At 38.0% G+C, this 14,411-nt stretch overlaps 1 protein-coding gene across 1 annotated transcript in view; it reads left to right on the forward strand.

Moving 5' to 3' along the window:
• Positions 1-14,411, forward strand: part of Ppil4 (peptidylprolyl isomerase like 4) — a 46,127-nt gene that overhangs the window by 13,310 nt on the left and 18,406 nt on the right. The window contains exons 7-10 of the mRNA XM_008830417.3: positions 360-476; positions 3,559-3,683; positions 7,532-7,598; positions 13,643-13,754. Coding sequence (XP_008828639.1) covers positions 360-476; positions 3,559-3,683; positions 7,532-7,598; positions 13,643-13,754 — 421 coding nt within the window. The remainder of the gene's footprint in view (positions 1-359; positions 477-3,558; positions 3,684-7,531; positions 7,599-13,642; positions 13,755-14,411) is intronic.

Here is a 14,411-nt window from a genome sequence, read left to right on the forward strand (position 1 = left end):
GGATCTCTGTGAGTTCAAGGCCAGCCTGGTCTACTTAGTGAGTTCCAGGACAGCTGGAGCTATAGGGAGACCGTGTCTCAAAATGACCAAAAATAAATAAATAAATAAAAATAATTTTTCCTCTCTACTTAGCACTTAGTTGGGTAGTAATATCTATAAAAATACTTATTTTGATTTTATCATCAATCAGAAGCCAACTATGGCAAATATTACAGAATTTTAAATCAGTGTCCAGAGATTTATAAATTTGTTTCCGTTATTCTGTTATGTTTGATAGAATAAGAATAAAATAGGATGTCTTGCATGTGTCTCAGAGCTTTAAAATTTAAATCTTTATGTAAGTAACTTCTCTCTTCCAGAGTGGTCGAATTGGAGCAGATGAAGAAATTGATGACTTCAAAGGAAGATCAGCTGAAGAAGTAGAAGAAATAAAGGCAGAAAAAGAAGCCAAAACTCAAGCTATTCTTTTGGAGATGGTAAGATAAGTGTCTTTGTTCAAATTGTTACATAACATATTTAACATATTCTTGTGAGTTTATCTGCTTTTAGCTCTTGTAATAGTCTTAATAGGAAAAATTAGTGGGCTTTTTTCTAAATTAAACTTCATGTGACAGATTAGCATGAAAATAGTTTGGTTCTATTTTCCTTAAAGTGCCTTTTTTTAAAAATGGGAGAGATTGGTCTAGTGAAATGTTGGTAAAGATGCTTACTGCTAATCCTAATGACCTAAGTTGGATCACTGGAACCCACGTGATAGGAGAGAACTGACTCCCATAAATTGTCCTCTGACCTCTATATGCACATCTTGTCACACATATGCCCACATTGACAAACATACATGATCCACAAATGTAAAAAAGGAATTTAAAAAATGTGAGATTGTCTTAATTTAGAAATATTAATTGAATTTCAGTTTAATATCATCTAATTTTTAAAGATTGCTTTAATTCTATATTTTACACATATTAATAATTTTTAGGGGCTGGACGGATGGCTCAGTGGTTAAGAACACTGACTTCTTGCAGAAGACCCGGGTTTGAATCCCAGCACCCACATGGCAGCTAACAACTGTCTATAACTCCAGTTCTAGGGGATCCAACAGCCTCTTCTGTCCTCCACAAGCATTGCACAACCCAGGTGTACTTACGTACATGCAAGCATAACACTCATACACATCAAATAAAAATAGTAAATATATTTTAAAAAATTTTTAATTCCAAATATTAAGAAGGGTAATAAACCTGGGCAAAAATCTTTGGAGAATAATTATTCAGTAGATAAACAATTGATTAAACATTTTTTTCATTTTGTGTTTTTATGGAATAAAATTACAATAGCTACACCTACTAAATAATAAAAAAAATGTTTGAAGGAATGGATAGTAATTATGCTTTTGGTATTCTTTATAATAGAGCTTTCAAGTTTGTGGTGTATTATAAAATTTATATTAGTATCACCAGTGTAAATGAACAAATATTAAATGCCATGGTTTCAGAAAATGTCAAATAAACTCAAGTTAAAAATACGTGCTCTCGGGGCTGGAGAGATGGCTCAGTGGTTAAGAGCACTGACTGCTCTTGCAGAGGACCCGGGTTCGATTCCCAGCACTCACATGGCGACTAGAACCATCCTTTACTCCAGTTCTAGGGGAATCCGAAGCCCTCCTCTGGCCTCTGCAGCATTGCATGACATGGGTGCACTCACATACATGCAGGCAATATACTCATACACATAAAATTAAAAAAAAAAAAATATGTGCTCTCTCTAGGCTTGGTAACACATACCTTTTATCCCAGCATTCAGGAGGCATAGGCAGAGGCAAGCAGCTCTCTGTGAGTTTGAGGCCAACGGTCTACATAATGAGTTCCAGACCAGACAGGTCTACATAGTGAGGCCCTGTCTTTTAAAAAAAAAAAAAAAAAAGATTAGGGGCTGGGGAGATGGCTCAGCAGTCAAGAACACTGGTGGTTCTTGCAGAGGATCCAGGTTCGAATCCCAGCACCCACATGGCAGCTAACAAACTGTCCATAACTCCAGTTCAAGGGGATCTGGATAGCCTCTTCTGTCCTCCGTGGGTATTGCAGGACACTGGCACACTTACCTACATGCAGGAAATACACTCATACACATAAACTAAACTAAACTAAACTAAAATAAAATAAAATAAATAAAATTTTAAAAAATTAAAAACATCCCCTTTAGTGAGCACATTATATATCTAAGGGTAGTAACCAGTACTAAGAAATACTCTAAGAAAGTCAGTCTTTTGCATAACTGGATGAGAATGCTGTAACCTTGAACTCCTGCTACTCCTTTCTCAGCTTCCCATGTTCCGAGATTACAGGCATGAGCCACCATGTTTGTCTAGATTAGCATTTTTTTGTTTTGTTTTGTCTTTTGAACCGTGGTGTCATGTAAACTGGGCTAACTTTGAACTCTCTGCATAGGTTAGGCTAGTCTTAAACTTTGTTCCTTCTGCCTCTACCTCCCAAGTTCTGTAGATTACAGTCCCAGCTAGATTAACATTTTTTTTTGAATGTTTATTTTAGTGTGTGTGTGTGTGTGTGTGTGTGTGTGTGTGTGTGTGTTTATGCATGGGAGCATATGTGGAGGTCAGAGGACAGCTTCTATGTGGGTTCTGGGACTCAAATTCAGGTTGTCAGGCTTGGTGGCAAGCATGCTTTACCCACTGAGCCATCTTACCTGCTGACTGCCATAAACATTTATGTGCAGATTTTTGTGTAGACATGTTTTAACACGTTGGAGTAAATAGGCATGCACTTGATGGATGATATGCAATAGCTTTGTAAGAAACTGCTAAACTATTTCAAAATAGCTGCACATTTTGCATTCCTGCCAGCAATAAATGAGAGTTCTTGTCTGCACACCCATGGTAGTGTTTGATATTATTACTGCTTTGAATGCTTGACCTTTTAATAGGTGATCCTTTTGATTCTCACCATTAATTAACAGGCTTCATCTTCTGTTTACTTATTTGTGTAGTGTGTGTGTGTGTGTGTGTGTGCGCGCATGTGCACCACAATGCACATGTGGGTCAAAGGACATATTTTGGAGGTTCCTTCTTTCTTTCCACCATGTGAGTTCCAAGGATCAAACTCAGGTCTTCAGTGTTGCTGGTAAGCACCTTTACCTGCTGAACCATTGTGCTGGCTCTTGAAATATTTTTTTTTAATTATTTTTATTTTATGTGTATGCATGTATTGCCTGCACAATAGGTAGGTGCACCAGTGTCGTGCAATGCCTGTGGAGGAAAGAAGGGGCTGTCAGATCCCCTGAAACTGGAGTTATGGACAGTTGTTAGCTGCCATGTGGGTGCTGGGATTCAAACCCATGCCTTCTGCAAGAACAGTCAGTGTTCTTAACTACTGAGCTATCTCTCCAGCCCCTTGAAATATTTTCTTAAATCTCCCCCTCCCGGAAGCCTATAAGTTTATGATATAAACTTAGTTAGTTCATGGAAATTAGTGTTGTGGGCCTGGATAAAATATTTAAAGTGGAAACTAAAGAAATTGATTTGTGTTCTTATTTATGAACTAGGTGGGAGACCTACCTGATGCAGATATTAAGCCTCCAGAAAATGTGCTGTTTGTATGTAAATTGAATCCAGTGACCACAGATGAGGATCTGGAAATAATATTCTCAAGATTTGGGCCAATAAGAAGGTAATCCCAGAATTAGTGAAAGAGAAATTATACACTATCTAGATGTTAATTGATGGTTTTCTGATAACATATTTGGTGAGTCTGTCAACTTGAGTGAATTTTGGTAATTTTTATAGATGAGTGTTGGGACTAGGAAAGAAGAATGTCTGTTACATACATGTACAAGTATTTGCGTGATTCTCCAACTCCCAACACAGACATTTTCACTCATTTCAGGAAATGAGTAGAGCAATTTGTTTAGTTCTGTAATATTCTTAACAATCCTGTTTCATATTTTAAAAATCTTATCTCATTTAATCAACTCCTAAAATTATCAGCAGTCTGTCAAAATTGCAAAATGTATCATGTAGCCTAGGATGGCTGAGCTTTGATCTTCCTGCCTCCACCTTCTGAGTGATGGGATTATAGTGTGCCACCACACCCAGTTTATGTAGTGCTGGGGATTAAACCTAGGGTTTCCTGCATGCTTAGGAACATGCAGGAACTCTACTAAGAACTTAGAACTCTACTACGCTGTGACGTTGGCTTTATTTTTTCTTTTTTTGGCTTTTGAGATAATTTCGCTATTGTAGTCTACTCTGGCCTTGAACCTCTTGTCCTCCTGTTTCAGTCTTCTGAGAGCTTTAAAATAAAAACTCAGCCAGGCATGGTAGCACACACCTTTAATTCCAGTGCCTGGGAGGTTTACATTCCCTCACCTCACTGTTTTTTGTTGTTGTAGTATTGTTTGTATTGGTATGTATGTATTTATATATATAAATTTGTGTGTATGACTGTATAGAGGCCTGAGGACAACTTTGGTATCATTCCTTAGTCACTGTCTACCTGTTTTTGAGACAGTGTCTCTTATTGGCCTGGTAGTCATCAAGTATGTTAGGCTGGATGTCCATCAAGCTCCAGGGATCCACCTGTCTTCACCTTCCCAGTGCTGGGATTAAAAGTTTACACTTCTACTTTTTTTTTTTTTTTTTTTTTTTTAAGACAGGGTCTCCCTTTAGCCCCAGCTGTCCTAGACCTCACTATGTAGACCAGGCTGGCCTTGAACTCACAGAGATCCGCCTGCCTCTGCCTCCCAAGTGCTGGGACTACAGGCATGCGCCACCATGCCTGGCTTTACACTTCTACTTTTTAATGTGAGTTCTGGGGCTCAAACTCACTTATGTATTCAAGATAAACCCTCTATGAACTCAGCCATCTCCTCAGACCACCTGTCCTAGTTTGTTTCTTCATTGCTGTGACAAAACACTGACCACTACCAACTTGGGGAGAAAAGGGTTTATTTATCTTACATCTCCCGGGTCACAGTTCATCAGAGAGCCCAAGGTAGGAACTCAGGGCAGGAACCTGGAGGCAGGAGCTGGAGCACAGGCCATGGAGGAACACTGTTCCCCTGGCCCCTGCTCAGCCTGCTTTCTTATGCAACATAGGCCCACCTGCCCAGGGATGGCACCACCCACAGTGGGTTGGACCCTCCCACATCACTCAACAATCAAGAAGATGCCCCATCGACATGGCCACAGGCCAGTTCAATAGAGGCAATTCCCCAGTTGAGGCTCCTTCAACCCAGGTGTGTCAAGTTGACACTAAAGCTATCCAGGACATACCCTAATTAAAATTTTTTTCTTTTGCTATTCTCTATATTTAAAATTTTAATGTTGAGTTTTTATTTTTATCTGTTTATTTTTTTTGAGACAAGATTTCCCTGTAGTCCAGCTAGCTGGGAACTCAGTATTATAGACCAGGCTGGCCTTGATCTCACATAAATCTGCCTGCTTGTACCTCCCAGGTGCTGGAATTATAGGTGTGCGCTACTATGCCTGGCTGAGTTTTTATTTTAAAGATTTGTTTTTAATTTTTTGATTTATTTTATATGTATGTAGGTTTTGCCTACATGTATATAAGTGTACCCATGTAATGCAGTACCTATGGAGGCTAGAGGGGATATCCAGTTCTCTGGAACTGGAGTTATAGACAATTGTTATCTGCTACGTGGATGCTTGGAACTGAATCCAGGTCTTCTGGAAGAAAAGCCACTGCTCTTAACTACTGAGCCTTCTCTCCACCCCCTATGTTTTTATTTATGTGTACGTGTGTGTGAGTGTGTACCACTTGTGTGCAAGTGCCTGCAAAGGCCAAAAGAGGGCATCGGTTCCCTTGGAACTAGACTTAATATACAGTTGTGAGCTGGAAACCAAACTTGAATCCTTGAAAGAGCAGCAGGTGCTCTTAACTGCTGTACCATCACTCTTGCCCATTATTATTAAAAAAAAATAAAATAGTACTAGCCTTTTTTTTTTATTTATCTATTTAGTTTTTTTTTTTTAAGAGTAACCTTCTTTAATCCACAGCATGGTTGGAGTGTGCCATATATTGGAGGTCAAAGGACACTTTGCAGGAGTCGATTTTCTCTACCATGTGGATCCCAGGAATTAAACTTAGGTTGTGAGGTTTTGTGGCAAGCACCTTTACTTGTGAAGCCACCTTACTGACCCCTTCCCTATGTTATTAATGTAAAAATATGTAAACAAGTATTTCTTTTCCTTTTCTTTTCTTTTGATCTTTTTGAGACAGGGTCTCCCTGTAGCCCCAGCTGGCCTGGAACTCCTGAGATCTGCCTGCCTCTGCCTTCCACCACATCACCACACCCAGCATAAACAAGTATTTCTGTGAGAAAGGGAGAGACTATTTTCTCATTGATTAACATTATTATGATAGGATTTCCTATCATGTTTTTAAAATGATATGTATGGCCAGGTGTGGTGATGCACACCTTTAGTTCTGGCACTTTGGAAGAAGAGGCAGGTGGATATCTGTGAGATCAAGGCCAGCCTGGTCTACACAGTGAGTTCCAGGCCAATTGAGAATACAGGGCAACCCTGTCTCAAAAAAAAAAAAAAAACAACAAATAAATAAAATGACATGACACATAGGGAAAGAGACAAGACATGCTCGCAACTCTACCTTCTTGGCTCTTTACCTTGATTATTGTTTGGTAAGTTCATTTCATGTAATAACTGTATATTACAGCATTAAATTTGAGCTTCATTTACATTAAAATTCCAAAGCATAAGCATACTAAACACTCATACATATAAAAATGCACATATTTTATTCTAAAATAAAAGTATTCTATAACTATTTTCTATTTGAATCAAAAATACATTATGATTTAAAAGTTTTGCTGGCAGTAATAGTATATAGCTGTAATCTTAGCACATAGATGTTGAGACAGAAAGAGTGCTGTGAGTTTGAGATTACCCTGGGCTTTGTCGTGAATACCAGGGCAGTCAGGGATACATAAGATCTTGTCTCAGAAAAAATAAATACATAAAAACAAAAAATAATTTTAAAATGAAAAATTAGCAGTTTATTTTTGTTAAAAGAAAGTTGTATTTTATGTTTTTTTCAGTACTTTGGGAACTGAAGAATGTGAACCTAGCTAGTGCATTTAGAGTAGAATTTAGATAATATGGTTTATTAATTATTATTTTTATTTTACGTGTATGAGTGTAATCCCTGCATGTATATACATGCGGAAGGAGGTCAGAAGAGGGTTTCAGATCCCCTGGAACTATAGTTAAGGACAGTTGTTAGCCACCATGTGGGTGCTGGGAACTGAACCTGGGTTTTCTGTAAGAGCAGCCAGTGCTCTTAACCATGGAGTCATCTTTCCAGTCCACTATGTTTTTTTGTTTTTGTTTTTCTTTAAAAGAATTGTTGAAAGAATGTGGAAAAATAGAGTTCTGTGAGTTTAACTTTGCTCTTTAATAACTGGTTTACTTTGCTCTGTTCTGAAGAATGAAAGTGAATGTTTGTTTTTTAAAGTGACTTTTCAAATTTTTTTCCAGTTGTGAAGTTATTCGGGATTTGAAAACAAGAGAATCCCTCTGTTACGCATTTATTGAATTTGAGAAGGTAAGTGTTAATTTAAATATGTGAGATTCTGTTTATTTTATTTATTTATTTGAAGATGGGCTCTTGGTGTGCTGCATAGGTTGGTCTCAGATAGTGACCTTTCTGCTTTAGCTTCCCATGTAGCTGGGATTAGAGGTTTATACCACTGCACCTGGCTATTCTGTTTTTATATAGTATTAAAAATGAAAAACTAGGCATAAGAGCTCCCAAATACTTCAGGTATTTTTGGCCTTTGGATCAGAGTATGTTGCTAAGAGGCCCAAGAACATTTTGATATTTAGCCAAGAAACTGGCTACTTTTCTTTGGGGTCTTTTTACCCTAACTGCCTAGCCAATTCCTACCTCCTATTTTTTTTTCTCCTTTCTTTTTGAGACAGGGTCTCCTTGTAGCCCCAGCTGTCCTGGAATTCATTATGTAGACTAGGCTGTCCTCCAACTCACAAAGATCCACCTGTCTCTGCCTCCCAAGTGCTGGGATTAAAGGCGGGTGCTACCACTCCTTTAATAGGAGGCCATCTAACTCCTATTCTTATCACAGCATCCTCTGAAGAGGTTACCCAAATTGCCAATAGGGAATTAGGACGCAGACCACTCTGGCTTCTTTCATGCTGAACAGGGAAGCAGGGTAAGGAAATTGGGGTACCCCTTCAGTGGGCCTATCTAAAAGACTCCCAAGAAGGGGGAGATGTTAGAGTAGCAAAAAGCCCCATTAAAAAAATAAAAAGAAAGCGTACTCGAAGTTGTTCAAGAAAAAGTGATGGGGAGATACAGGAGGAGTTGGAGGGGAGGGAGTAGGTATGGATTTGATCAAAACACCTTGTATGCATGTATGAAATTCTCAATAAATTTTTTTAAAGGTTTTTTTAAAAAAAAAAAAAAAACAGCTTTGGGGGCTGGAGAGTTGCCTCGGTGGTTAAGAGCACTGACTGCTCTTGCAGAGGATCCTGGTTCAATTCCCAGCACCCACATAGCGGCTAAGAACTGTCTTTAACTCCAGTTCCAGGGGAATCCGATGCCCTATTCTGACCTCCTCGGCATTGCACAATGTGGGTGCACTCACGTACACGTAGGCAATATACCTATACACAGAAAATAATAAAATATTTAAAAAATAATAAATAAAGTACTTAAAAAATTATTAGTACTCTCTGGTTTTTAGGATTGTGCTTTTCTTTTGGCATCCAAGAAAGTTAACTTTATTGCATTTACATAGGGAATACTTCAACACCTATTATTACTAATGCATGTTTACTGTATGTTCAGATACAGTCTGCCTGAATATGTTTATTTTTAGAACTTTTAAAGTTTTAAGAAAAGTCCTGGGCAGGGCATGGCGGCATACCCTTTAATTTCAGCACTCATGAGGCAGAGGCAAGTTGATCTCTGAGTTCAAGTCCAGCCTGGTGTGCATAACAAGTTCCAGTGTGGTTAGGGAGACCCTGTGTCAAACAAAACAAAACAAAGTCTTCACATACTGTTAATTATCTTCATTGTTACTTAGGTGGAGCTATAACTGAGTGACAGAAGAGAAATGATGGAGTGTTAAGATTTACGATTCAATCTAAGCTCTATCACTTGCCAGCACTGGGCAATATTTCTTTAACTTTGTAGACCTTTCCTTCCTTATACTTAAGTTTGAAAATTAGATCAGATAGTTGCTTTTAGATCTGCAATGATGCTAGCTTATGTTGGTAAATATTTCAAGTCAGACGTGTTAGTTTTCCTGTATTTGTCATAACTCTATGAGATAGATACTCTATCTTCCTTTTCAAAACCAGTGGAGACACAAAGTGGTACTATGGCTTACTCAGCATCATGTACCTAGTGAATGCATAGCTGGGACTTGAATGTGGAAGTATATCTTTCACACTGCTCCTCATGAATTTAGTCACATCCTTTGCTGGGTTTTGTTGTTTGATCTTTTTTTTTTTTTTTTTTTTTTTTTTTTGGGCTGATAAGTGTCCAATAGCAGTGCCTTGTTCTAAGCTATAGAGATTCCAAAATATTTCTTAAATGTATTCTATATTTTAGGCACTATAAGTCCTAGAGATTCAAGATGAATAATGGAAGATTGAGGAAAAAAGACATATAGCAGCTTATATCTAAATACTGTGTCTTAAAAATTACATTTAACAAGGCTTATTGGTGCCCACAGGAAGTGTGCTTTATCTTTGGTTTATAGTGAACATTTTTCATCTATCAGACACAATTCTGTCATTGACATTTTTCAATATTTTCTTTATTTGCTCACACATTTGTGACAAATGACTGCCATGGCTTTCAGTCTTCTGCAGTTAGGCCATATTCTGCAGATACATAGTTCAGGTCAGCTTGAGGGCAGAGGGTGATTAGGAGGCTAGAGATTCTTTATCATGAATCAACATTTCGGTATTTGAAGCAGATCTTTTCCAGGCTTTATTTTTTCTTGAAAATCAAATGAAGCTACGTTATTTGATTTCTTGATTCCTATAGGTAGCCTCTTTGTGTTTACAACCAAGTCTGTTAGACAACTTCTATACTCCCAATAATATGATCGTAAATTAACTTTAATTGAACTTTATAAAATGTATAGACCATAGATGAATAGATTGATGAATTGCAACAGAGTTAATACACAGATATAAATCATCATGTAGGGAAAGGAAAAAAAAGCAGCAGAAAAAAATTATCAGTATCCTGGAACTGGAGAGATGGCTCAGCAGTTAAGAACACTGACCACTCTTGCAGAGGACCCAGGTTCATTCCCAGCACCCACATGGTGACTACGAACCATCCTTAACTCTAGTTCTAGGGGAATCTGAAGCCCTCTTCTGACCTCTGTAGCATTGCACAACATGGGTGCACTCACATACATGCAGGAAATACACTCATACACACAAAATAAAAATAATAAATAAAATATTTTTAAAAATTATCAGTATCCCAGAAGACATCTTTGTAGCTCTTTCTAATAATTTCCATAACTGCTTCATCTAACATCATAGATTACTTTTATCTAATTTTAAACAGTATAAAAGGGAGCACAGTGTGTGTTCTTTTGTGTCTAGCTTCCTTTGCCAGTGTTTTCCTTAAAGATTCATATGTATTCCTGCCTGTCAGGAATACAGGGTCTCCCTGTAGCCCCAGCTGGCCTAGGACTCACTATGTAGACCCAACTCGCCTTGAGCTCACAGAGATCCTCCAGCCTCTGCCTTCCTAGTGCTGGGATTAAAGAAGTGCGCCACCACACCTGGCTGCCTGTAGTTTTTAACTCTTAATTTTCATTGGCATTTGACTTTATTGAGGCAAGGTCTCTCCCTAAACTTGGGAGTTCACAGATTTGGCTACTATAGCTTGCCAGCTTGCCTCAGAGATGCTCTGTCTCTACCTCTAGAGTGCTGGGAGTGCAGCAATGTAAATGCCCAATTGGCATTTACATGATTGCTAGAGATCCAAACTCTGGTCCTCATGCTTGTGTAACAAACCCTTTCATACATTGAGCTATGTCCCCAGCGTGTATATACTATTTTATAAACAAATTTTATTTTTATTATTATTTTTTTTTTGGAGAGAGTCTCCCTGTAGGCCCAGCTGGGCCTGAAACTTACTATGTAGACCAGGCTGGCTCTGAACTCAGAGATCCGCCTGCCTGTCTCCTGAGTGCTGGGATTAAAGGTGTGAGCCACCACACCTGGCTCATAAGAATTCTTTTTTTTTTTTAATTTTATTTTATGTGTATGAGTGTTATGCCTGCATGTAGGTTGGTGCACCTGTGTCATGCAATGCTCGCAGAGGACAGAAGAGGCTGTCGGATCCACTAGAACTGGAGTTACAGACAGTTGTTAGCTGCCATGTGGATGCTGGGATTCGAACCCGGGTCTTCTGCAGTGTTCTTAACTGCTGAGCCATCTCTCCAGCCCCTCATAAGACTTCTTTATATGCTCTGGATATAAGCTCTTTTTTGATTTTATGGCAGACCTATACCTTCTGTTCTGTGCATTACCCTTTTCCTTTTCTATTGGTGTCTTTTAATAAACACAAATTAATAATATGTTGTCTTACTTTGGATAGCTGTGTGATGGGCACCACTTATTAGAAACATCCTTCCAAAGCTCTTTGAGACCATCTTTGTTCTAAAGTAGGCATTCATATGTATCACTGGTTCTAAGTGCTATACTTTTGTTCTTCTCTTACATTCTGTTACTCACTATAGATTTATAGTGTTTTGATATCTTACAGTGTGAGTCTCTAATTTTGTTGTTCTTGAAATCTGTCTTGACTGTTTTTATTTTGCATTTCCATATATATGTGTATGTATATACACATATGTATGTATGTATGTATGTATGTATTTGAATCCATTTTTCAGTTTTGAAGAGATTTCTTACTATTAAGGTATGAGTAAATTGAGTATTTGTAGCTATTATCCTTCTATAAAAATGATTTGGGAAATTTCTCTTTGGAGAGATGGCACAATGATGGAATTATACCTGCTCAAGTATGAATAATAAGCTAATCAAACATAAAATTGATTGCCTACCATGTGCCTGACAATGGCTCTAAAAGCTGTAGAGTTGGGCTGGAGAGATGGCTCAGTGGTTAAGAACACTGACTGTTCTTGCAGAAGACCCGGGTTCAAATCCCAGCACCCACATGGCAGCTAACAACTGTCAGTAACTCCAGTTCCAGGGGATCTGACAGCCTCTTCTGTCCTCCACAGACATTGCACGACACAGGTGCACTTACCTACATGCAGGCAATACATGCATAAACATAAAATAAAAATTTTTTTAAAAAGCTGTAGAGTTTATGATCTATTTAATTCTATTTAATTCTTGACACACATGGAAAGTAAATAAGGTTATAATTAATTCTTTTGTTTCTCCTTGAATTGTCTCTAGCAAATTGTGAACAGACTAAAGAATAAGTTTCCAGGAATATAGAATACTGATGAGTACATAATTGAAATGTATTATTGTAGTCTTCAGCTGTCAGAAACAGATTTAGAATTCCTGAAGTTACTAATAGAAATTGTTCTTGTGGGTTGAGGATGTTGTTCAGTTGGTAGACTGCTTGCCTGACATGTATGAAGTCCTGGGTTCAATCTTCAGCACTGCATAAAACCAGGCATGGGGGCACATGTTGGTAATGACAGCACTTGGGAGATCAAGGCAAAAGGATCAGGAGTTCAGGATCATACATATATAGTGAGTTTGAGGCCAGCCTGGGCTACATGAAATACTCTCTCAAAAAAGTAATAAAATAAAGGTTCTTGTGAAGTAGCACAGACCTTGGTATCACAGACCTTATAGATAGGCTTCTGAATTTAGAATTTGTCAGATTTTAGAAAGGTGTGCTATATAAGTAGATACATATGCACATGAACATTACATTTGTTGTATATGTAATACCTCACCAGGCCAGAAATCTAGAATCAGTCACAAAAAATTTCTTCAGTGACACAAATGAATATTTATACTAAGTGGATTTTGAAAAAGCCATAGCCGTCCCACCCCCAATTAGGTCCAGTATTGTTGCCAAATTGCCAAAGGTTTTGTTTTGGTGCTGGGGGTTCCGTGGAGCTTTGTCCATGGTAAGTGTTCTACTGCTGAGCTATACCCCCAGCCCCTGTCAGATTACTTTCAACACCAAATTTATGGAAACAGCTTTCACTATTTAGGATACAATAATTTGGACTTTTGAGTAACTAGAATTGACTTGTATAACACAATAAGTATATGTATGTCCACTGTAGTAAGACTGCCTCAATTAAAAATGATGGCTCTGACTGTTGCCAGTGGTGTGACCTTTGGCTACTACTGTACCTCACTGAACTTCTGATTTCTCATTGTGACAGTGGAGATAATAATAGATGGTGCCTCCTAGGGTTGTTATCAGTATTAATTAAGATAGTAGATGCAATGCATTTAATAATGTCTAGTGTGTAAGAAGTATTCAAATATTAATTTAAGTAAAAACAAACTTTTTGTATTTTCAGTATTTGTTTTAGCTACAGAAATCTTTCCCATAAATATTTATGCTTGAATTTTTATAATTACTAACAGGAAGAAGACTGTGAGAAAGCATTCTTCAAAATGGACAATGTACTTATAGATGACAGGAGAATACATGTGGATTTTAGCCAGTCTGTTGCAAAGGTTAAATGGAAAGGAAAAGGTGCTTAGTTTTCTCCTTTTATTGCTACTCTGCTTTGTGTTTGTGTCTCCTTTCATTTTGTACTATTAATTAGGGGAAATGTTAATTGATAGAACTCAGGTCACTTATAATTTTATAAAGCTGCCATCTGAATGTGTGTATCTACGTATGATGGTTGATGGAAAAATACTGTATCTTATTTTTGTTATCATATAAAAATGTCTTCTACTCCCATTCCTCAGGTGCCCAATTTTGTTTCCCAGAAATTATCGATTGCTTATTCTTTAGGGAAGGGGTAGAGGGTAAGACAGGGGCTCTCATTATATAGACAAGACTGGCCTTGACTCACAGAGAGCTGCCTGCCTGTCCTCCCGAGTGGTAAAGGACAAAAAAGTCTATATCACCATGCCTGGCCTAATTACCTAGATTACCTATTCTTTTTTAAAATTTTTATTATTTTTATTTTATGTGTATGAATGTATTGCCTGCATGTAGGTAAGTGCACCATGTCATGCAATACCAGTGGAGGTCAGAAGAGACTGTTGGATGCCCTGGGATTGGAGTTACAGACAGTTGTTAGCTGCCATGTGTGTGCTGGGATTCAAACCCAGGTCTTCTGCAAGAACAACCAGTGTTCTTAACCGCTGAGCCATCTCTCCAGCCCCTATTTTCCCCTTT

The sequence above is a fragment of the Nannospalax galili genome, unplaced genomic scaffold, assembly GCF_000622305.1.
Source record: "Nannospalax galili isolate Female #2095 unplaced genomic scaffold, S.galili_v1.0 scaffold395, whole genome shotgun sequence".
In the NCBI taxonomy this organism is placed as follows: domain Eukaryota; kingdom Metazoa; phylum Chordata; class Mammalia; order Rodentia; family Spalacidae; genus Nannospalax; species Nannospalax galili.